Source organism: Heterodontus francisci, chromosome 3 (genome assembly GCF_036365525.1).
Source record: "Heterodontus francisci isolate sHetFra1 chromosome 3, sHetFra1.hap1, whole genome shotgun sequence".
Classification (NCBI taxonomy): Eukaryota; Metazoa; Chordata; class Chondrichthyes; order Heterodontiformes; family Heterodontidae; genus Heterodontus; species Heterodontus francisci.
Genome location: NC_090373.1, coordinates 150,187,498 through 150,213,724, shown reverse-complemented (window position 1 = coordinate 150,213,724; position 26,227 = coordinate 150,187,498). Strand labels below are relative to the sequence as shown.

Below are 26,227 nucleotides of genomic sequence, written 5' to 3'. Positions count from 1 at the left end.
CCAATGAACAATCCTCTGATTAAAGTCCACTTGCAATCTTCCAGGGTCCGATGAGGAAAGGAAAACAGTCCGATATCTGAAGCTTCAAGCTTCTCTCTCTTCCAGTGATGACCACAGCAGATCAACAATTCTCAACCACTTTCTATAGAATCAACCTGGCTTTAGTATTTTGAGAGATAATAAAAGTCGAAGTCTAATTTCTTCCTTCAGCTTAAATTAACAGAGATCTCTGTTCAGTTCATGCTGGCCCAGCTGTCTGTCTGTCTGTCAGAACAGTCTGCCTCAAATAAAAAGCCAGTTTATTGCAACATTGTGTATCCATCCTCAATCTCTGAGTGGCTGTATGCAACGGCAACCAGAACGCACCTTATCGGTAACTCCTGAGGCTTGCTTGTTATTAAAGCAGTACTGATCCTTTGCCATCTTAAAGACACACTGCATATTTCCCCCCAAAAAATAGTATCATGACAAGGGGCATAGAGTACAAGAGTAAGGAAGTTATGTTGAACTTGTATTAGACACCAGTTCGGGCTCAGCTGGAGTTATGCGTCCAGTTCTGGGCGCCATCTTTGAGGAAAGATGTGAGGACATTGGAGAGAGTGCAGAAAAGATTTACGGGAATGGTTCCAGGGATGAGGAATTTCAGTCATGAAGATAGATTGGAGGAGTTAGGACTGTTTTCCTAGAAGAGAAGGCAGTGAGGTGATTTGATAAAGGTATTCAAAATCATGAGGGGTCTGGATAGAGAGACACTGTTCCCACTCATGAAAGGATCGAGAACGAGAGGGCATAGATTTAAAGTATTTGGTAAGAGAAGCAAAAGTGACATGAGGAAAAACTTTCACACAGCGAGTGATTAAGGTCTGGAATGTGCTGCCTGAGAGTGTGGTGGAGGTAGGTTCAATTGAAGCATTCAAAAGGGAATTAGACAGTTATATGAAAAGGAAGAATGTGCAGGGTTCTGGGGAGAAGGCAGGGGAATGGAACTGAGTGAATTGCTCTTTCAGAGAGCCGGTGCAGACACAATGGGCCAAATAGCCTCCTTCAGTGCTGTAACGATTTTGTGATTCTGGAAGTCCCACCTGCTGAGAGCTGCCGGCCAAACAGAGGCCATCAGCTCTTTAACTGAGCAGCACCATCGCTGGTCCCAGACCACAGGTGAGTCAGGGCGGGAAGGGTTTTGTGGGGTGGGGGTCACAGAGGAGGGTGTGTAGCGGTGTCAGCAGCAAGGGCAGGGGGCTGGCTGTTAGCGGCCTCCCCCTTCCTGACACTGGGTCCCTCGATCAGACACCTTTCCGCCCCGGACTTAATTTGGGTGGAGGTAGGAACTTGGCGGGTTCGAAATCTTAACACTGAGCTAAAGGAGGACATATTAGATGCGGTGACTAAAAACTTGGCCAGAGGTAGGTTTCAAGGAGGGCCAAAGGAAGAGAGGGGGTGGAGAGGGAAGGACTGGCAATCAGAGCATTTGCCTAGTCAGTTGATAGCATGGTTGTCAATGATGGAACTGGGGAATGCACAAGATGCTAGAGTCAGAGGAATGCAGATTTCTTGGCGGTCTGTCAAAAGCTACAGAGATGGGGAGAGATGAGGCCATGAAGGGATTTGTACATGAGGATGAGGATTTTAAATTTGAAGCATTTTGAGGGACTAGGAACTAATGTACGTCAATAACAACAGCCTGTGATGGATGAACAAGATTTGGTGCAGGATAGAATATAAGCAGCAGAGTTTTGGATGAGTTGATGTTTGTGCAGGGTGGAGGATGAGAGGCTGACACGGAGATATTGGAGTAGTCTGGAGGTGATCAAGGCATGGATGAGGATTTCAGCAGTCGATGGGCTGAGGCAGTGGCAGAGACGAGCGCAGTTAAGGATTTGGAAGTAATGTCTTTTATGATGGAGATGATTAGGGGTCGTAAGTTCAGCTTAGGTCAAAAATTACAGCAAGGTTGCAAACAGTCTGGTTCATCCTGAGACAGTGGCCGGGGTGTGGGATGTACTCTGTGGTGGAGGTAGTTGCAGGGAGGCAAAGACTGGTGTCAGTGGACGAAACCGATGGGTGACCCCATATCTGAGAATGATGTTGCCAAGCGGTAGCATTTAAATGAAGGAGGAGAAAAGAGCCAGGACAGATCCTTGGCAGGCTCTGGGCGTAAGTTTGTTACAAGGGCCAAAGACATTAGCTTTAACAGGAAGAAACTGCAGGTCATCCAAGACTGGATATTGGATAAGCAGACTAACAACATAGGGAGACTGGAGGGGTAGAGCTGGGTGCCATCTGCGATCATGTGGAAGCTGATGGCATGTGTTTGGATGATGTCACTGAGGGACAGCATGTGGATGGGAAAGAGGAGGGGACTGAGGATGGACATGTTAAATCACAGTCATCTGCCCAGAAGGTCAGAGGAACCTTGGTGTACTTGTCCATAGATCACTGAAGGCAGCAGCACAGTAGATAAGGTGGTTAGGAAGGCATGTGGGATATTTGCCTTTATTAGCCGGGCATAGAATATAAGAGCAGGGAGGCTATGAAACAGCTGTATAAAACATTAGTTAGGCCACAGCTGGAGTACTGTGTACAGTTCTGGTCGCCACACTAAAGGAAGGATGTGATTGCACTGGAGAGAGTGCAGAGGAGATTCACCAGGATGGTGCTTGGGCTGGAGCGTTTCAGCTATGAAGAGAGACTGTAAAGGCTAGGGTTGTTTTCCTTAGAGCAGAGAAGGCTGAGGGGAGACATGATTGAGGTATACAAAGTTATGAGGGGATTGATAGATTAGATAGGAAGAATTTTCTTTCCCTTAGCGAAGAGGTCAATAACCAGGGGGCATAGATTTAAGGTAAGGGCAAGAGGTTTAGAGGGGATTTGAGGAAAAAAAATTTCACCCAGAGGGTGACTGGAATCTGGAACGCACTGCCTGAAGAGGTGGTAGAGGCAGGAACCATCACAACATTTAAGAAGTTTTTAGATGAGCACTTGAAACGCCATAGCATACAAGGCTACGGGCCAAGTGCTGGAAAATGGGATTAGAATGGTTAGGTGCTTGATGGCCAGCACAGACACGATGGGCCGAAAAGGTCTTTTTCTATGCTGTATGACTCTAAGATAGTAAGACATGACCTTCCCCTAACAAATCTTTGCTATCCCTGATTAATCCATGCCTTTCTAAGTGGCAGTTTATCCTGTCCCTCAGAATTGATTCTAATAATTTACCCACCACCAAGGACAGACTGACCGGCCTATAATTATTTGGCCTATCTCTCGCACCCTTTTTAAACAATGGTACAACGTTTGCAGATCTCCAATCGTCTGGTACCTCGCCTGTATCTACAATATTTTCCCCTATGTGCAGCCACTTACATTTTGAGTGGGAACATACTTTTGAATTTGAACTTCTGATCAAATTTCCTGAATTCCCATTATAGTGGCTGCCAGCACAAATCTAAAGTTGTGCTGGAAACATATTAATTATTCAAATATCTTAACCGAGGAAACTTGTGTAATGTACTTTTGGCTGGCACTCTTGACATAGAGTTTACCAGAGCCACAAAACTGGGGCCTTTATATTGTCCAATACTCTGTGCAAAAGTGTAGACTTTTTTCTGGTGCCATGCTAGCTGGTCATGTAATGCTGTCATGTAAGCATTATTTTCTAATACTATTAATTTACATTTAAAAATATTACAAATCACATGAGCACTCCTAATCATTTGAGTGCAAGACGTTTTAAATCACAGTGGTATGCATCAGAATCGACACATTTAACAAATTGAGCATCAGGCTGGTCAGATTTGTGTTCTGTTGCCGAGCAACTTCATGAATCTTTCAGTAACTGCAGATTCAAAATGTTTTTTTTGGTGAACCCAGAAGCTGACAGTGCTGAATATTAATTGCTGGACCAAAAAAATTACACTGTAACAGTTATATGCATCTAATAACTTATTAAAGGTACTTTGTGCTATTAAGCCCTCTTAAGGATAAAATCCCCATGCTACAATAGGATTTTTTTTACTTAACAATAAAGCCTAGTATTGTCATATCATGTGAGGGATTTTGAGGCTGCCTACAAATAGCTTTAACAACACCTTCAACAATTAATCTAACATAAGATGTAAGGGGGAATTTTAGCCAGGCAGAAGGAGAATTAAAATCTAAATGGTACACTTGCGTGGTACACATGGCTGTTTTAACAGTGCTGTTTGCTTGGGTAGGTGAAGCGCAAGAGCCTAGTGAATACGTGTAAATCGGGGTCCCATGACATGCATTGAACCCTAAAGGTATTTAAACTGCCGACTGGGTGAAGTAACTGGCACGGAGGCTTTGCGGGCCAGAGTGAAAACCTTTAGAGATAAGTGTAAAAAATACTTTTATGGGGCCAGGAGAAGCAGGAGTACTACTCCAGGTCCCACAAACAACATTTGGGCAGCCAGCTGCAACCCCCTTCAGCATTTGCAAAATGATCCCTCCTCTCCCACCGACACCACCCCCCCCCCCCCCCCCCGCCCCAAGACTTGCCTGAATGAGTCTCTGGGCACCCTGATATTAGTCAAGCCCAACAAAGTGAATCTTCATGGCAATTGTGGGTGGGCAGCGTACCATATCTATGTTAATGAGGCGTGACGATTAAAATGGACCAGACACCTTGCAGCACCTCACCGTCAGCTGCCCTCTGATCCATTGACCAGCCACCTGAGTGTTAGAAAAAACAAATTGTTATTGGCATTTTGTTGCGTTTGTAAAATTGGCTTTTCTTCTTGTCCAGAAAAAAAAAACATTTGCTTTAAGTTTACTAACTGAGAAGAGTACAATTCATTCCCATTTGCTTGGAGGCTGTTTTGGCGGAAAAAAGTTTGCATGTCAAAATTTCATCTGGCATTTGAAAACTCTTTAAGTTAAAGTCTTTGATAAAAGGTGCCTGCATTCTTTGTTCATCCCTAAGCATGTAACCTAATGGCCTGGATTTTGTGGTCAGTGGCGAAGGAACAGCACTTGCCATTCACCTCACTGAAAGTTTTTGCCAGCTTTAGATCAGAGACATGCTCTAATCCAGCATCTGGATTCAGTGTAGTTCTTTCTACAAGGGATCTGTGGAGTTTTGTTTTTAATGTATTCATCCATGGGATGTGGGCATTGCTGGCAAGGCCAGAATTTATTGCCCATCCCTAATTGCCCCCAACTGAGAGGCTTTCAAGGCCATTTCAGAGGGCAGTTAAGCATCAACAATATTGCTGGGGGTTTGGAGTGACATTTAGGTTGACCACATAAGGACAGCAGATTTACTTCCCTGAAGGACATTAGTGAACCAGATGGGTTTTTACGACAATCCAGTGGTTGCATGGTCACCATTACTGAGACTAGCTTTTTAATTCCAGATTTATTTGTTAAATGAATTTAAATTCCCCAGCTGCCCTGGTGGAATTTGAACCTGGGTTTCCGGATAATCAGTCCTGGCCTCTGGGTTACTACTCCAGTAACATAGCCACTATGCTACTGTTCCTGTGGAGACTGTTAGCAATCAGATTGAAGAATCCTCGCAGACACGCAGGGAGAGCGGCAGCGAGCTTCAAAATGTCCGCGGTGCATGCGCGAAACATGCACCGTGGAGCCGCCGCGATATTTCACGCAGCGGCTCATTAGCATGGAGGGGGCAGACCGCCCACCCTCAATGACATAGAGAGGGCGGGCACACCATCCCTGGCAATGGCAGCCAGCACCACTGCCTAGGTGCCAGTGCCTTTTTAAAGGGCTTCAAGCTCTTCAGGGCCATTTAAATGTTTAAAGGGACAGGTTTACCAAAAGATTGAAATAAAATTTTATCAACACTTCCAATCTCCTCTCCCACCTTCCCAATGAATAATCCACTTATTATTTGTCCTATTTCCACCCCCCCCCAAAAAAAATATAAGTTTTCAATCACGACCTTCTTCCCCCCCCCCCCCCGCCCCCAAAACTTTCTTTCCTTTAACCTTCAACCCATTCCCACCATTCCCTCAGCCAATCGCGTTTGTTTTTGCCGCTCCCCACCCACCCTGAAAAATTCACTCCTCCCCCCATCCCCACCAAGGACACACCTTGGTTCCCTGAACGGAGATCTGAAAGCGCGGGAGTTCTGGCCACCAGCCGGAATATCTGCACGGAACAGCTGTCGGGACAAGTTAAGTGTTTATACATTGTTTTACATTTATTTAAATAAAGGCTCCGCCACCAATTGTAAAATGGGACGGGGCCTTCTCGGCATCAAGGCCCGTGGTGGGCCTCTCCCAGAAGAATTTTCTGGGCCCCCGCCACAACCCCCAACGTCAGGGGGGCTTATAAAATTCAGCCTGCAGAAATTAAAGCAGGAAGTATAAATTAGATTTAAATGCTGTACAGAAAGCGAAATAAAGGTTGAGAAAGACAGGTGGGATTAAGAGGGAGATAGTCAAGACAGGAAACTTAAAAAAATGTATTTTAAATCTCCAACACTATTTAACTTCTGAAGGACTGAGACTCCATACTAGTAAAATTAAATTTTCAGAGCTAGTGAGGTCAATTGGCATTAATTCTGAATTATCACATTAAAATCATATTCCCAAATGGATCAGCCCTAACTTTTTTTGGTGTCTTTTTTGGGGGAATTAGTGGGCAAAGACACCCCAACTTTGCACCATTTCAGTGCCGAGGTCTATCAGTGAGGACTGTTACAACAGAGCCTGAGGAAAAGCAAGGTATCTGTGACAGCAGTTTTCAGATTCCCACATTTAACTGCTCATATGTGAATGTTGGAAGTTGGTGGTCGATTTATTGCTATAGTGGTGAGCACTGTTAGCCTTACCATTATTATCTACTGCATGTATTTTAAGAACATTAAAAGTTCTCAAGCCATTAGACCTAACAAGCTCCACCCAATTTTTACAGATCAACTCCCCTTATCCATCTTCAGCATATCTGTTATTTCTTCAGAAACCTTATAAATTGTATTTTGAAGCCATTTATGCTGTCTCTTTCAATTGTCTTTCCAGGTAACAATTCAACCGATCTATTTGCCTGCTTTCCACAATTACTCCTAATATGCTCATTTTTAACTTCTGTACCCTTGCGCTGGAATATTTCACCGTAGCGAACAATTGCCTCTTTTTCCAAGCAAGCTGGCTGAACTTCCTTGCCCTTTCCTCATCATCTCAATTTCTCATCCTTTGTTTGTACTGTGCACTTTTCAGGATAATACCATTCCTCTTCTGATTAGACCACAAGTACAGAGAGTGGTCCAATACAGCTTGATGAACTCTTTGTTCAGCAAAAATACAACCTATCTTAATTTAAGTGCTATCCCCCTGTCCATAAAACCTCGTAACATATTTGCCATTTAAAAAAAAAAATCTGCAAATAACCGTTTGCTAATGATTGAATCAATGTATATACTATAAGCACGAGAACATTGATCGACATACCCTCTTATGATCCTTTGCTTCCACTTCACAAATTTATACTTATTCCAGTCAAATTATAACTGCCAACTGTTGGTTCAATTACCTTCAATATTTGAAATACACTATTTTCTGTGCCTCCTATTTTGGTTTTAACTGCAAATTTGGTGATTTAGCTTACTATATTCCCAATTAGGTAATTTATCTATTATGTATATAATTTATGAAAAGTTGTCCTTGTCCATTCCTTTTGAAAGATTTGATTGAGTCCTGGGAAACATGTGACTACCAAACCTCATTTGTCCCTCGTAGCCTATATTAATTAATGTTTTTTTTAAATTCATTCGTGGGATGTGGGTGTCGCTGGCTAGGCCAGCATTTATTGCCCATTCCTAATTGCCCTTGACTACTGAGTGGCTTGATAGGCCATTTCAGAGGGCATTTAAGAGTCAACCACTTTGCTGTGGGTCTGGAGTCACATGTAGGCCAGACCAGGTAAGGATGGCAGATTTCCTACCCTAAAGGACATTAGTGAACCAGATAGGTTTTTACAATAATCGACAATAGTTTCTTGGTCACCAGTAGACTAGATTTTAATTCCAGATTGATTAATTGAATTCAAATTTCACCATCTGCCGTGGTGGGATTCAAACCGATGTCCCCAGTGCATTAGCCTGGGCTCTGAGTTACGAGTCTAGTGACATTACCACTACGCCACCACCTCCCCCCCTGCAATGGTAACTGCATAATTACTTTTAAATCGTTCAGTTGTCAGTGCTGCCTGCAGTGGCAGAAGATTGGTACTGATTGAATTCTTGTTTCCTGAGTTGCTATTGGTGCAATCAGTAAAATCAGTTGAAGTGTATAGCCAAAACATTAGAATACAAGTCCAAGGAAGCTTTGATCAAACTGCAGTGCTTTGACTGCACCTTTAATACTCTGACAACAATCTTTTGTTAGAAACTCTACATGGTTAGTATTTTTAAAGTCCTGCGTTAAGTAAAATAAAATTAAACTGATTTTCCTACACATATGCATAGTCTTTTACTTTTAAATCATTTATTACAAGGACTAAAAGTACTTTTTTAATGGAATAGGTTTTTATTTTGAATACTTTAATGGGGAATTTTAGCACAGTCTGTAAACCCTTTTCACCTTTAATTCTTAAAAGTGTTTTTAGCAATATCTAAGAGGGATAAATTTTCCACCCATTCAAAATCAGTGGAAAGAAAATCTTGATGAAATATCCCAATTTTATTTTGGCAATCAACTAATGTATATTGTAAATACCAGAAACAATCCCTTGGTACATCTTTCACTTTATCTTTCCAGCCTGAATCGTCTTTTTCTTTTTTTGAGCTAATTTTTTCTAACGTTGTACTTATCCTAGTACAGGACTCCTTAATTTGGCCATAAATCATTAATCATGGAATCTTTCAAATATTTTCTAAAAATCCAGATGTATAATAACTGGATTGTCTTTGTGTATCAGGTCAAAAATAGCAGTTTTTTTTTGTTGTGAATGTTTGGTAGGACTAATGTCATTTTTTTGAATAGTGAGGTTTGAGTGTTTTGAAGGATGCTTGCCATAAATCATTTGGTGTTAAATGTAGTATTTTCTTTGTATTGCCACAGGTAAGAGAAGAAGAAATGGAGGAGCTTGATCAGCTGCTATGTAATTACTGTGAGCTGTCTGTCGCAGGTGGAGTAGAGAACTCCTATGGGAAAGTGAACATTCTGCTCCAAACCTACATTGGCCATGGAGAGTTGGATAGCTTCTCGCTCATTTCTGACACTGCTTATGTTGCACAGGTAAGATCTTTTATCTCTCACTCATTTACCAGGTATAATCTGATTAAAACATATTGTACTGCTGCACGATCACATCGTTGGTAAGTGTTCAGACCTTTGCGCCTTATTTCCAATTTTGATGTACCACAGAAGTCAATAAGAAAGACACTTGGATTTCCCACAGAGAACTTGGCAGTTTGTTGAAAAGGGTAAGAATTGATGTCTTAAAACACACCTTCTAATGCAAGGATGTCTTAAAACACACCTTCTGATTCGCTGTCTCCGTGGAGATCATAACAGCCCTCATTAATCCGCCCTGCTCGGTTATGTGGGGGATGTATAACAAAAATGAACAAAACTTCTCTAACTTCAGAGACATTTCTGTTTTCTTTTACTGTACCAAGGAATGTAAGGGAAATGTAGGATGTGTAACTTCGATATTCCACATTTCCCTACATACATTAGAACTGCCTCCTAATAATGTCACTTTTCAGTGCAGTTTATTTAGCCAACCAGATTATGCAAGCTACTTGCCCTAGGCATGCTGAATCTTCAGAAATTAACTACTGTGTGTACCCAGGTACATAAATACTGTGTCAGTATTCCATGCATTCCTGCATCTCTGCAAAGGTGTTCAGACTTTCAGGTGAAGAGTGAGCATCTAGTAAATGTGTTCAGTGTGACCAGGTCAGCACATGTGATACTTAACTACAAACATATTATTTGTCAACCTGAGAGCAGAAAGGTAAGCATGAAGGAAGTAACGTTGATCGATATATGTACTGAAGTACAAGTCATTGTCTTAGTTTCTCACGTTGCACTAGAGCCAACATATCAGTGCTTGTTTTCACATAATCACCTTAGCTGAAATCAGTGTAGTTGGAAGCATTATGGAATTGACAGCTTACCCTTGATTAAGGTCATACTGGAGTGAATGTACTGCGAAAATCCAGTTGTAACCAAGATAATATAAATTATTGCATTCATGTTTAGAAAGATTTGGAATTGGGATGGTAAACCACAGCCGAATGGAATGACCCTTAATATAACATGCCTGAAAGGTAGTTTCAATGTGACCAAATTTAAACAGCTTTTTTATAGTGGAACTATGGTAGATCTGTACGCTTAATCTGTATATACCTCGGTGTAAACTTGGGGAAAGAACCTTAATTTTCTTGCATGTATCCTGTGACTTTTTTTTAAAGTGTATCATAAATTGAATTCCTAACTTGTAGCACAACATTTTAATTAAAGTATATCTGTAAAATAATCTTGGTAATTAAACTGAAAACATTGAAATCGGGTGGTTTTTAAAATGTGATACTGTCAATGATCAAAAGTTTTTCTCTGGACTTGACTGTGATCATTATCATTATATAAATTTGTTAGAGCTAAAATAAATCATCTGTATTGTCAAGAATACATATTGTAAGCCAAAGTTTTTACCATTGGAAAAAAAAAAGTTAATTTATCTTGCATTGGCAGATTGCACATTACCTATATTAAGTTCTTCACTAAAGCAGAAGTGTGAAAATGCGCTGCAGTTGAAACAAGCTTGTAAAACTCAAGGTGCATACAGTTGTGTTAATGTTATAAGTGAGTCAGGTTTAAAAAAAAGTAAAGAAAGAAATTACTCCTTTAGTGACTTGGAAAAAATTATCTCCGACTGAAACATGTCTCCCTCTCAATCATTACACATAAGGGTAGCTGAAAGCAAAATCCTACAAAAACTGTAAATTCAGCAGATTGCACAGCACTCTGAATCTTTTATAAGACTTGGTATTAAAGATATTATTGTACTAAGCTATCTTTCTACAGTAAGCATGTTTTCAAAACAGTATTGTTGATTCTTCATTGGATATTCATTATCTTCACTTGCACATATGCAGTTGAGTATTATCAAATGTTTGTTTTATAATAATCTACAGGGCTTGATTTTTGAGTTAACTCATAAAATTACCCCATACATGTCAATTTTTGATAAATTCAGAAGCATTGAGCCAGAGTTCTCAGCTAATTTGGTAGACCAGTTATAAATGGGTTATTATTACTATAATAAAACTTCTAGCCCTTGATCAGGTCTCTAGAACCTCTTCACGCTACAATGCATGGTTGAAGAAATATAACTATATTGCACACATTCAGATCCTTGTATAAGGACCTATTTCCTCCTTTTCTTCTAATGCTGCCAAGGGATCTTTTATCATCCACCTCAATCATGGAAACAGGCTGATAGGACCATCATTTGATATTAGATCTGAAACACATCATCTCTAACAATGCAGTACTGTACTGTTAACTTAGATTATCTGCAAAAATGTTGTCGTGACTTCAACCCACATTCGTCTGACTCAAGCAAGAGTGTTACTGAGTGAGGCAAGTTAACACTTTGCAGCTTCTTGCACAATTAGGGAAAAAAGGAATAGGGTAAAACAGTAACTCCTATAAGACAATGTGTTCCTTATATATTATCTTCATTTCAATAAATGTATTCAAAATCCATGGAAAAGAAATTAGCTATCCTGTCAAGGAAACAGGTGATGTTAAACCTGTGCAAATCATTGATTAGGCCAAAGTTAGAACACCGTGTTCAGTTTTGAGTTTCATATTTTAGAAAGTGTGCCAAAGCCATGGGTTTGATGCAAAAGAAATTCACCAATGATACCAGGGTACCCTGAAAATTTGGAATTAAAAACAGAAAGTGCTGGAAATACTCAGCAAGTCTGGCAGCATCTGTGGAGAGAGAACAGAGGTAAAGTTTCAGGTCGGTGAGCTTTAATCAGAAAAACGAGCTCTTTTCATTTGGAAAATTGGGGAAAATGATTCTAGTGGTCAATGAACTAAAGGGCATAAATTTGATAAATCACCAAAAGAACAAATAGAAAAGCTAGAATTTTTTAATGTTATGATATGGAATGTCCTAAGAGAAACAGACTCTGTAATACTTTTTAATAGAGAAATGGATAAATATTTGAAAGTATGGGGAAAGAGCTAGGGAATAGGATACCTCTTTCAGAGAAGCAGCACAGATGCGATGGGCCATAATAGTCATCTTCTATGCTGTAAAATTCTTGAATCTATGAAGCTGCCGGAGGAGAAAGTGTTTTCAACAAAGTTTTTACTGCATAAGTTAACGAGGCATTTAATTAAGGCGAAATAAATGTGAAATTATAGAGGTAATTTTCTTTTTCACAGGATAGCATATCAAATATACCTGAAATTAAAAAAGGTTGGAAACTTGTTGGAAACCATAAAAGTAAGAAGTAATTGGACCCAGCCCTGAACATCTGGATAGCTACCCAGTAAAGAATAAATCTTGTATGGTCCATGCTGACCATGTACACCAATATATCAAGTTCATATCTACAAACTTAGTATGTCTGTGTTCTGAGCAAATTGCTACTATGGTAGTTAGTGGAGCCCACATGCTGACAATTGGCACATTCTAACTACATTGGATACTTTTTAATTTTGTTTTTACTTTAATTAAGCATGGTATAATTCTATTTTCTTTTCACTGCCGAAATCTCATCAAACCATGGCTACTTTATTACTTCCTCTGACTTTATACTGTCATTTAGTTTCTTCCTAGAGAGTACTGCACTTTATTCACGCACACAAAGGAAGTTGAGCTTTTCTAGATTATTTTTCTCGTCTTAAAAGGGCCAGTAATGTGAGTACAACATGGTTTGTACAGTGCAAAATCGCTTTCTCATATATCCAGAGAAAGCTAACTGTATCCAACTTTCTGGGTGGCAGACTTGATTTTATTCCTTCCTATCATTTTGAGAATTAGTTCGACCAGCACCATTGGCAATGGAACAGAAGTGATCTTATGTGTAATATAGGTGATTTCTTTAGAACTTTGATTGCAGGTTTTATGCTGAGTCCCCAAGTTAGAGGCCAGCAGCAGACCATAATGCAAGATTTGAAGTTGCAGCATTGCCTCTTGTTTCTCAGCCAATTGCTGTGTCAGTGTTCCTGACTTACAGTAATGATTTGTGTTGCCAAAAGGTGCAGGTTGCTTACGATGAGTACTGATTAGGTCTTTTGCCCCAATGATTAATTCTATCATCATGCAAAAAAACACTTCACAAGACAGCAATATAAAAGTATGGATATGGTCCATTCTCTAACTTCAAAAGCTTTTTCATGACAAACTCAGAATCTATCATAAAAGGAAAGTACTGCTGATGTTGGAAATCTGAAATAAAAACAAAGTGCTGGAAATTCTCAGCAGCTCTGGCAGCATCTGTGGAGAGAAACAGAGTTAACGTTTCAGGTCTGTGACCTTTCATCACAACTCAATAATCAGGTCATCGACCTGAAACATTAATTCAGAATCAATTATCCTTTTTTTAAAAATGTTTCAAATGTGAACTTTTGATTTATTTTTATTTAAACAATAATAGTAACACTGGGGAGCTAGCTGGGTAGAGTTACTAGTTCTCATAGTGATCGAGAATTGAATTAATGTAATACATATATTCATAAGCCAGGACATGCAGAAACAATAGTTTCATTGGACAGGCTAGGCTTGTATCTGCTGGAGTTTAAAAGAGTAAGAGGCAACTTGATTGAAACATATAAGATCCTGAAGGGTCTTGACACAGTGAATGTGGAAAGGATGTTTCCTCTTGTGGCAGAATCTAGAACTAGGGGTCACTGTTTAAAAATAAGGGGCCATCCATTTAAGATAGAGATGAGAAGAAATATTTTCTCTCCGAGGTTCATGAGTCTTTGGAACTCTCTTCCTCAAAAGGCAGTGGAAGCAGTCTTTAAATATTTTTAAAGCAGAGGTAGATGGATTCTTGATAAGAAAAGGGGTGAAAGGTTATCGGGGGTAGGCTGGAATGTGGATTCGAAGTTACAATCAGATCAACCATGATCTTACTGAATGGCAGAGCAGGCTTGAGCGGCCGAGTGGCCTACTCCTAATTCATTTGTTTGTATGCTCAAAGTAGTTAAAGCTGCAGCTACATTTCAGCCACAAATATCAGACCAGTATTTGGGGACAGCAGACCCATGATGTACAACTCATTCCAACTTGCACTGAGGTCATTGACAAACTGAAAGAATACTGCTCTGTCAGAGGTGACACCTTTTGGATGAGACATTAAACCAAGGTCCTGTCTGCCCCCTCAGGTGAATAGTAAGCATCCTATGACAACTGTCTGAGAGCTGAACCCGACTATTTGCAAGTTTTGTGCCATATTTGATCCCAGGATGAGTTTCCAACCTAGATGTTCATGCCATTACTAAGACTGCCTGCATCTATTTCCATAACTTCGATTCCACCCTGCCTCACCTCATCAGTCCTCCCTTTCTCAGTAACCTCCCTAAGCCCCACAACCCTCCAAGATATCTGTGATGCCCCAATTCTGGCCTCTTGTGCAATCTCGATTTTGGTTGCTGCACGATTGGTGACTGAGATTCAACTGTCAAGCTCCGGAGCTTAGGAATTCCCTCCCTTAACCTCTCCATCTCTTTACTTCTCTTCCCTCCTTTAAGACAGTCCTTAAAACCTACCTCTTTGACCAAGCTTTTGGTCATCTGCACTAATACCTCCTTATATGGCTTGGTGTCAGATTTTGTTTGATAATGCTTCTGTGACACACTTGGGGACATTTTACTATGTTAAAGGCACTATATAAGTACAAGTTGTTGTTACTTAAAGAAGACTAGTGGTGTTCTCCCGATCTCTAGGCCAACATATATTCCTCAACCAACATTGTATTAAATAAAACCAATTATTTGGTCATTTATCTCATTGCTGTTTGTGAGAGCTTGCTGCGGACAAATTGGCTGCCATACATTCCCTTCACATCAAAAATGCCTCATCGGCTGTGATGTACGTTCCGATTGAGAAACTGAAAGTTGATATGCAGATGCAAGTTCATTCTTTGTCTATAGGTAAATTTGTTGATAGGTAAATTGGCCATTATAAATTGTCACTTATGTAGGTAGGTGGTAGGGAAATATAGGGACAGGTGGGGATGTTTGGTAGGAATATGGGATTAGTGTAGGATTAGTATAAATGGGTGGTTGATGGTCGGCACAGACTCGGTGGGCCGAAGGGCCTGTTTCAGTGCTGTATCTCTAATCTAATCTAATCTATAATTAGAGGGATCCTGATGCAGATCCCTGATACTCTAAATGTTATCTTGTTTATTACATCAATTTTTTTCTTTAAAATTTCCTCCTCTCATTTCTGCCCTTTCTAGTGGAACTAGTGAAAGTTTAGCAGATAAGTAATAATATCGCCCAAAAACAGGACGTGTATTTCCAAACCTGTTCCAATGGAACCTTTTTACTAGAGTGTTCTCAAGTTTGAAACATCAGTGTTGGCTGGAATTTAAGCCTTGGCTTAATACAATTCAAATATTCCACCCTAGAGTTACTGAGCTGCATATTTCTGGAAGAATGCAAAAATGCAATGTGCAAAGGCCATTCAGATTCATTGACCTTGCTTAGTCTCTGAAAGCATTCTGAGGTTTTATTCAATGCTGTTGATATACTTATCAAAGATTATCATCACAAGGTTTTATTTATACTTGCCTGTATTGATATATTTTGACATAATTTTAACAGCATTGCATAGCAGATTTTGCAGTTAATAAAAGGAATTTAGTTAAGTTTGCAGTCAGTTTTGCTAAGATTACAAGATATTTCAGTTGGTATTTTTTTCAACTTTATCACTGGTGCTAATATAAATGCAAAGAATAACTTAATTTTTAAAGGTAAAGTTTTTTAACATAATTCCAGTCATTTAGTTAAACTTTTTCCTTACTGTGTTTCAGAATGCAGCTCGGATTGTACGAGCGCTTTTCGAAGTTGCCTTGAGAAGGCGATGGCCTGCAATGACGCACCGGCTGCTGAATTTGTGCAAGATAATTGACAGGAGACTATGGGGGTGGTGCAATCCACTACGTCAGTTCTCAGTTTTGCCAGGTCATGTTCTGGCAAAACTGGAGGAAAAGAAACTCACCATAGATAAGCTGAAGGACATGCGCAAGGATGAAATAGGTAAAATGATTGTAAAAGAACCTCTAATGAGAACATTGGTAAACCACTCATGGTGTCATGGTATAATATGGCAGTGAACTTTGCAGCAGCCCACAGCAAAAATGTTCTCATACTTTATTTTCCTATCACACAATGCTGAATCACTGAGAGTGCTATTTTTACAAGTTGCATTGCTACCACGTGATTTGTTTTGCATGTGTAACAAATTGACACCTTGACAGCAACTGATAAGTCTGTGATTTTAAAATATGAATAAATGGTTTTGTTAAACCACAGAATTTATTAGGTGTCAGGTGAATTACAAGGTTGAAATGCAATCTTTAGACAGGCCAAATCAGACATGAAGGACATCTCTTTTTACACTGAAGCCTGTATATATTTATTGTGTGAGGACACTAAGTATGGGATCCCCCCCCACCCCACCCCCGACTTTCCAACATGCATACACACTTTACTCGACCATTTGATATGACCAGTTGATACTTGATGCCCTTGGTTGTGTTGTGGCTTGTTTTTTAAACCCATCCCTAGCCATGACATTGAATGCATGTCTGTAGTTAAAGTTTTGTTTCCTTGCAGAATTTTTTTTAATTACAATTAAGTTGAACACAGTTTAGTGTTATACAGGCAGTAATGCCTTTTAGAGTTCACTAGAACAAATGACATAATTTGAAGTCCTAGATCTAAAAATCTTTAGAGTCGAGCACAGCTCATTCAAAAGTTTCAATTCGTGTTGAAGCAATTGTACCTCATTAATTTGGGAAATATGACTAGATGCATTGAACCACTCAATTTTGTTATTGGAGTTGGGTTTTATTGAATTTGTTTGCATATTCTATAATAACCAAAAGGCAAGGCAGATGGACTGACTGCAAGTTTTTTTTGTTAGCTACAGTTATTATTGACTAAAACATTGACCTGTGTGTGACCTAGACTGCAAGCAGGGAGTCAAAGGGCAGAATTTTCTCTATATGCAAAGTGTTACCAGCAGATGGAAGCATAGAATCTTGCAGCACAGGTGGAGGCCATTCGGCCGTCATGTCTGTACTGGCGCTTTGAAAGATCTGACCAATTTAGCCCCACACCTCAGTTTTGTTCCCCTTAACCCTGAAAATTATTCCACTTTGAGTGGAATCTGATTCCACCACCCTCTCAGATTGTGCATTTCAGACCTTAACCTTCTGTGTGAAAAAAATTCCTCATTTCCCCTCTGGTTCTTTTGCCAATTATTTTAAATCTGTGACTTCTGGTCGCTGCCCCAGTTGCCAGAGGAAACAGTTTCTCCCTACTTGCTCTATTAAAACACCTCATAATTTTTAATACCCCTATTAAGCCTTTCCATAACCACCTCTGCTCTAACGAGCGCAGTCTCAGTTTCTCCAATCTCTCCACATAACAAGTCCCACATCCCTTGTATCATCCTGTTAAACCACCTCTATACCCTCTCCAAGGCCTTGACATCCTTCCTCAAGAATGGTGCTCAGAATTGTCCACAATAATAAGCTGAGGCCCAATCAGTGATTTGTAAAATTTAATTTGACTTTCTTGTTTTGGTGTTCAGTGCCCCTATTTACATATTCATGGTAATCTTTACAATTAAAGATATTTACAGACAGTGGAAAATTAGTTTTTTGGCAGGTGCTTCTTCCTCCAAAACATATTATGGGAGCCAAAGGAAGGAAAAAGGCAGATAAGGATAAATAGTTCTTTATTTTTAAACAGAATAGGTTTTTAAAAAAACGATAAAGAGAGAATGGGGAAAGGAGAGCACAGAGTATGGAATTTATTATTATTACAGTTTAGTGTTAATAATAAGTACTAAATCTACTATAATTGTCAAAGCCACAGTGTGCAAGCTGAAAACCTGACCTGAACCTGCTGGCAGTCTAGGGGTTACGTGAACATGTGCCGAATACTATTTAAGAAATACATAGAAGCTTCAAAACTATGGGGTTTTAGTAGATACCAGATGCTTTTAACTTCGTGCCTGAGTTTATTTTTGTAGTGGCATGAGTCTATTTACCTAAGATTTTACAAGCAGTAGTTTGTTTGTTTTTAATGGAAGTACATTGAGGCTGGATTTATTTGTCTCTGACCCTCCAGCTAAGCAAATATTTTATGGTACAAGAATTTATTTGAAAATTTCAGAATGAGAGTTTTCTTGGGGCAGAGAAAAAAAGTTTGTAAAAAAAAAAAAATCATATTGAAATCACTATGTCTGCTGAGGAGCTACAGTTTGTATTTTTAAGTATGGCCAGGATTAGGTTGCATTTGAAGACCAGTTTGCCATGTAATATTAGAAGACAGGTCATAAGGAAATTTAATTCACATTGGAAAAGCTCAAAGAAAGCCATTTCAGTTCAGTTATTTGCTAGTATAAACCTGCATATTGTTTCTTAAGATGTGTGCATTTGTTTATCCAAATTTTATCTGATTGTGTAGGCCACATGCTCCATCATGTGAACATTGGGTTAAAGGTGAAGCAGTGCGTCCATGAAATTCCTTCCATAGCTATGGAAGTGAGCATCCAGCCTATCACACGCACTGTCCTTCGAGTCCGACTGACCATCAATCCAGACTTCAGGTGGCATGATCAGGTAAAAAAAAATCGAAAATGATGGGAAACGTGCAAAGATTCACTTGCAGAAGCAATACCTGCTTTCTTGCAATTTCTAAAGGGTTATAGAACTGACAACTACAATTCACTAATAGTGAGCTGCAGCATTGCATTCACTCAAAATAAAGGTTAAGGTATCAGAAAGGAAGTTGTTGAAGAAAAATTGCAAGAAATATGAAGTACTCTGAGTTTTTTTAACCACACATTTCAGTTTACTAATAAGGCAGTAGTATATAAAAAGAAGCTCTGCTTTCATTCATACTTTTACTTATTAGGTGTTGGCTTTCTTTGAGTGGGCAGGGTGAGTTTTTGAAAGCTTATTACTCTTGCAGGTTACCTCACTCAGATGAGCTTAATTAATCTCAATTAGATGGAGCAAAAGCCAGAAAGAAAGTGACCTTGTCTTGATAACGACAACTTGTATTCGGTGCAAAATGTCCAAGGCGCTTTGCAAATGGGGATCAGACATAAGTAATTGGAGAATTAAGAAAAGCGGACAAAGGTATCTCTGAAGATGTAAGTTTTAAGAGGACTTTGAAAGGAGAGAGAGGGAGAGATATAGCAAGGCAAACAGAGTTCTAGTGGGGCCACAGTGGCTGAAGAATCCTCCACTAATGTGGTTGGAGGTGGGAAATGATTAGTAGAACAGAGTATGTGGTCAGGATGTACAGCTGGAAGAGATGGTAAAGGTCAAGTGGTGTCAGGGTATAGAAGGATTTGAGGTTAAGATTTTGGGGTCAGTACACTGGGAACAGGGTTGTCAATTGAGGTTGGCAAGGATTGGGTTTTTTGGGGGTTTTTTTGGTTGGTAGTCTTGGAAGGCCAAGAAGGTGGCATTGGAAAAGCCAAGTCTGGAAGCAGTAAAAGTATGTAGGAGGGTTTTATCAGAAGTAGGGCTCCAGGCAGGCAATGTTTGAGGTGAAAGCAGGTGGTAATGTTAGATTAGTAATGTTTAAAGCTCGGATAAGGGTCACACTGACGATAAAGGTTGAAGAGGGTTGGATGAATTTAAGCAAGCATCCGTGAAGGAGAATAGAATTGAAAACTAAGGTGAGGAGTTTCTGCAAACTGGATGCTTGTGGTCTTGACAATATTAAACCACAAAACAATTTGGCTCATCACAGCTTGGTGTTGGGCACCATTGCGATTGTAGGAGACTGAAGGTGGCAGCAGAAAGATAAAACTGGTGATTATCAACCTGCACGTAAGAACTGCCACAATCTTTCTTATCTTTCTGATTTCAGCTGATTACATAGTGATTTTAGTCTTAGGAGAAATCCAGAGAAACTCAGGCAATCCCTTACGAAACAGATAACTTTAATGAGTGGAATGCAAGAGCAGAAATATATGTAAAAACATAAAATGAGAAATAGGAACAGGAATAGACCATATGAACCTTGAGCCTGCTCCACCGTTCAGTTCTGCCTCAACTCCATTTTCTTGCCCTCTCCCCATATCCCTTGACTCCCCGAGAGACCAAAAATCTGTATATCTCACTCTTAAATATACCCAATAATGGAGCATCCACAACTGTCTCGGGTAAACAAATCTAAAGATTTACAACCCTCTGAGTGAAAAAATGTCTCCTCATCTCTGAATGAATGACCCCTTATGCTGATACTGTACCCCCGTGTTGTAGATTCCCCAATCAGGGAAAACAACCTCTCAGTGTCTACCCTGTCTAGCCCATTCAGATTCTTATATATTTCAATGAGATCACATCTCAATCTTCTAAACTCTAGTTGGGTTAGGCCCAATTTAATCAGCCTCTCATCATAGGACAACTCTCTCATCCCAGGAACCAATCTAAAAAACCTTCGCTGTACTACCTTCAGTGCAAGTTTATCCTTCCTTAGATATGGAGACCAAAACTGTGCACAATACTCCTGGTGTGGTTTCACCAAAGATCTATACAATTGTAGCAAAACTTCTTATACTCCGATCCCATTGCAATAAAGGCCAACATGCCATTTGCCTTCCGAATTGCTTGTCATAGCTGCTAACTTTCTTGGTATGGGAACACCCAAATCACTCTGAACATCAACGTTTAGAAATTGAAAAAATATTCTGCTTTTCTATTTTTACTACCAAGGTGAATAACCTTACACTTCCCAACATTATACTCCATCTGCCACCTTGTTGCTCACACACTTAACCTGTCTATATCTATAGTCGTTTAGTAGTACAGATTTTGAGTATTGCTGAAAATAGAGACATGTTGTCGAAGCTTTTTGTCTTGTACTCATCAGGACAATCGCAAGAATAACCAATGTAAGGGTAAACAGCAACTTATACTGCATGAGAAGAGAGTGCTTATTGGTTGGCAAGTGAACTCTGATTGGTAGAGGCATTGCCATGGCCAATGTACCAGTTTACGGTGACTGACAGTTAACTGCCAAGCTTTGTTTAAAATTTAAACCAGGCAGCTTGATTGGTCATATGAATAGGAATAAGAGGATGTACAAACATTGTGCCTGTTTCAGCTAAACAAAATAATTGACAGCTGTTCACTAGTTCATTCCTCAGGGAATGCCTTGACCAATCTATTGGCTCCCCTTTATCTACCCTTTAGTTAGATCTTCCAAAAAACTCTAATAAATTTGTCAAACACAATTTCCCTTTTGTAAAACCATGCTAACTGTCTGATCATACTGTAATTTTCTAAGACTTTCTTAGTAATAGATTCCAGCGTTTTTCTGATGACTGATGTCAGACTTTCTGGTTGGCAGTTCCCTGTTTTGTGTCTCGTTTTTTTCTTGAATAACGGTGTTACATTTGCAAACTTCCAATCCACTGGGACCATTCTAGAATCTAGGGATTTTTGGAAAATCATAACCAGTGCATCCACTATCTCAGCAGCCACCTCTTTTCGAACCCCAGGATGTAGACCATCAGGTCCTAGGGATTTGTCAGCTTTTAGTCCCTTAAGTTTCTCCAATACATTTTCTCTAATAATTACTTTAAGTCCCTCACTTTTATTAGCCCCTTGGTTGCCTTCTATTTCTGGTATGTAATTTGGGTCTTCTACTGTGAAGTACGACACAAAATTTGTCATTTCCTTATTCCCAATAATTTCTCCTGTCTCTGCCTCTAAGGGACCAACATTTACTTTAGCTACTGTCTCCTTTTTATATACTAGTAAGAGCTCTTACAATCTGTTTTTAAATTCCTAGCTAATTGACTCTCATATCTTTTTTCCCCTTTTTAGCAACTTTTTGGTTGGCTTTCATTGGTTTTCAAAAAACACTCCCAATCCTCAGGCTTACTGCTATTCTTCGTAACACTTTGTCTCTTCTTCTAATCTAATGTTATCCATAACTTCCCGAGTAAGACACAGATGGATCTTTCCAGCTGAGTTTTTGTTTTTAATGGAATCTACTTTTGTTGAACATTTTGAAACATTTCTTTAAATGTTTCCCATTGTTTATTTACCACCATACCTTTTAGTCTATTTATCCAATCAACCTTAGCACGTTCTCCTCTCATACCTATAAATTGGCTTTATTTAAGTTTCAGATTCTTGTTTGAGACTGGCGTATGTCGCTATCAAGCTTGTGTAGGGAATTCAATTGTATTCTAATTACTTTTCCCAGAGGATCTGTTAAAATGAGATTACTAATTATATCTATGTTATTACACAATACTGGATCTAAAATAGCTTTATCCCTAGTTTGTTCCACAACATATTGCTCCAGGAAACTACCACAAAAGCATTCTGCAAATTCATTTTCCAGACAACCTTTGCCAATTTGATTTGTCCGGTCTAAATGAAGATTAAAGATCTCAATGATTATTACATTGCCTTTATTACAAGCTCCAATTATTTCTCGTTTAATGCTCTGTCCAACATTTGAAACAAATCACAAAAATAAAGCCTACTTAAATAACTGTTTAATAGGCTTGTTAAGTGAAAATTTTAACTGTGCAAATCCTTTATTTTATTTCTCAATCATTAAACAAATTGAATAGATAACAAATGTTCCCCACTCCACAATCTCTCCTGTTTTCAGTGGGTAGATAGGGAAAATCCTTGTTATATTTCAATCAACAGCTCCATGAGCTATGCTCCATTGTCTCATCTCCCAGCCAACTTACTCAACCTGCTACTGCCATTCAGCCAGCTTCCTACCCAAAAAATCTTGAATTTTTCCTATATCTCGTGGAAGAGTCGACCTTAACTTTCCGAGCGTGGTCAGAACATTCTGATTGCGCACTAGTATAAATACCTGCGCATTCAGCAAGGACCCCCACATTTTTTCGATATGGCGCCAAAGAAGAACAACAAATGCACAACACAGTTTAAACTAAAAGTCGTGTGTGCAGAGAAGGTGAATAATTGTGCAGCAACAAGAGAATTCAAACTATCAGAGATGAATGTAAGAGATTGGAAAAAGCTTTCCACACAGCCCATGAAGATGCCAAAGAATAAAAGTGCCATCAAGGTAAAGCCTAGCAAGTGGCCACAATTAAATGGTAAAGTTGCAGAATGGTTCAGTGAATATGTCCAGAATGGATACATAGTTTCCTGAGCATCAATCCAACTCTATGCCCTGTCTCTACCATGGCTATTATTTTGTTAATAAAAGTTCAAAAATATGACTCATGTAAAAGTCAAGCTCCCAGAATTTTAGCCTCAAAGATTGGTGTCAAGAATTCGACTTCTACGCGTGTATATACGGTAAGTTATTTTGCCAAACATCTATTTGTTTAAGCTGGATCCTCTGTAGCTATACAATGAAAATAGCGTATACAATGGATAACTTTCATTTTTGTCACCAGAAAGGATGTTGCTTTTTAAAGCCACTTTTCTGTTCATTCTATCGAATGCTTTGGGAATTGGAAAGAAAATCCAATCCATGCAATTCAGCATTTGTGACTACAAGGAGAAATTCAAGGTGCACAGGTCATCTCCAGTTAGGGCAAAAAATACATAGATTTAAATAATTACAAGTGGATTGGGTTCATACTTTGTTTTCTCGGAAACTAAGAATATCAAAATTCTAAAATATATGTGTATTTTTTTAATAGTTTCTGACACTAAAACCAGGAAAAATTTAAAGTTTGAGCACTTTATTAAAATGCGTGCTTAATTTTTATAAATGCAAAACTAAGGTTATTTCCCTTGAACTCAGGCAGCAGTTAAAACTGAAACAGTGTCTAATCATTAACTTTGTGATAGACCTTATGACACCCTGTAGATCAGTTATAGTGGTGCTATTAACACCTCAACAGAAACTGATGCAATCTAACCTTAAGGAATTTGCTTTTCCATGTGCCTTCATTTTAATACTCTGAGCAGTTCAAAATACAAATTCAAATTCCACTGGGTGTTCATCCAAAGTGTTGCTTTGGGAAAGGACTAGCAACTGTTTTATATTTTCAGTAATAAAAACAAGAAATGCTGGAATCACTCAGCAGGTCTGGCAGCATCTGTGGAAAGAGAAGCAGAGTTAACGTTAACTCTGCTTCTCTTTCCACAGATGCTGCCAGACCTGCTGAGTGATTCCAGCATTTCTTGTTTTTATTTCAGATTTCCAGCATCCGCAGTATTTTGCTTTTATATTTTCAGTATATGTTTGCATACTAAAAATAATTGCTGTTTTTTTACTCTGGGACCTATAATTTAGATCTAGCCCAAGCTGACAGCATTAAGATCATAATCTTTCCATTAAAGATTGTTGGGGGCGGGGACAAAAAGCTGTCAAGTGAAATTAGTCTCCAGTTCAGTGGGGGTAGCGGGAGGATCAGCACAGCCAGCCAGGCTTCAGCAGGAATTGGAATGTGCCCATGCCACTTGTTTTATGGGGAGTACTGTTCTGATTGGGTAGGTGCCTTGAAATACTTGTTATATAAATATACATAGTATATAAATACTCCATCAAAATATTTCAAAGTGCTTCACATAACAAATGGTGTTTTGAGTGCAGTGATTTTTTTTTTATAGAACAAAACCATTCTCCGTAAGGTGCATGTGCGCACACAAAATATGAGTTGTAAAGAAATAGCAGGCGTATATTTCAGTATTTAGTGACTTCACTGTTTCAACTGTAAGGTGAGGATTATGTTAAATGCGTGATTTTTGCAAAATGAGAGCGTAAGAGGTGAGCCTTTAACAATATTGTTCTGATTTTCCGACACATGCTTGCTATTAATGAGGCTCCACTAGAGCAGTAGATCCTTGCATAATTCATCTTTAAGTTCTGTCAGGGAAACCCCCACCTGCCAACACTGAGGCACACATTATTTCGCCACATGAACATTAAAACATATAATTGCAAGCCCTGACTGGAAAGGTCACGGTAACAGATAATGTTGGAACAATGGAGACTCTGCAGTTGCTCTCCAATACACACAAATGGTCAGACTAGTATAGGTCACATGGCTAGCTGGCTGGGGCAGAGAAGTTTGAGCCTCCAACAAGGGATGTGAAGAGACTGTTCCATATAAGGAACTAGTTAGTCATATGACTAACCTGCTGAGCATCCTGGGAGCTTTTTGAATTTGAACTCCCAAACAAAGGAATTGCCAGGCAGACTGCCCTGTGCTCTCCTGGAACTAAGAACATCTCCTCTGCCTGTCTGTCTGGCTATCTCTCAAGGAACTGAAGCCATTGAAGACACATGAAACTGAAAGAGAGAAAGGTTTGCCATGTGAACAAAGTTTTAAGAAGATTACTGGGCCCCAACTAAACGCAAGAATATAACTTCAATCAAGGACTACAGCGAGCTCAAGAAACAGTAACCAGATATTGCCTCAAACTGTTCTACTTATCTCTTCTACTCTTTTCTGTCCCTATCTTGTATGTTTATATCATGCTCATGCCAGCGTGAGCATGTTGTATATCCGCAGGCATGAACCATATTAGAATTAAGTTAAGATTTAATAAATTTCATCTTTCTGCTTTAAACCAAAGAAAGCCTGTTTGTGCTCAGTTATTTGCCTGATAATTGGAAACTGTGAACACTGATTCACAAAAAGGGGAGTTCAAAACACAGTAAGTTTAAAATTAAACCCTGTTACAATAAGACCAGGTGAAGATAGCAAGAGACCCCCTAGACACATTGCTCACCTGGTCTTAACAGTTCACTCTATTCCACAAAATGCCAGTTTAATTTGTGCAGTTATTTACTTGTAGTAATGTTTATTGGGTACGCTATTCTATAGCTGTCTTCATGTCTCCTCCTCCCTGCAAAAATTATATTGTTATTTCATCCGCAGTCCCATCTTTGAATATCTTGTATCTTTCAATGGATACAGTTATATTGCCACTTTTGCCTGGAATGCCAAAACAGTTTTGGATCCATTCTCTCATGAATGTGGCAGCGTAACTTGGCAACCAGGTCTTTTGATCAAACTCCAAAGTATACTTTTTATGGTCACGTGG

The 26,227-nt window shown here is 39.3% G+C and overlaps 1 protein-coding gene across 1 annotated transcript in view; it reads left to right on the top strand.

Annotated features, from left to right (window-relative positions):
• The window catches only part of ascc3 (activating signal cointegrator 1 complex subunit 3), a 740,670-nt gene that overhangs the window by 514,023 nt on the left and 200,420 nt on the right, over positions 1-26,227 (top strand). Inside the window, exons 20-22 of the mRNA XM_068026887.1 lie at positions 9,045-9,221; positions 16,001-16,226; positions 18,669-18,823. Of these exons, the coding sequence (XP_067882988.1) occupies positions 9,045-9,221; positions 16,001-16,226; positions 18,669-18,823 (558 nt within the window). The remainder of the gene's footprint in view (positions 1-9,044; positions 9,222-16,000; positions 16,227-18,668; positions 18,824-26,227) is intronic.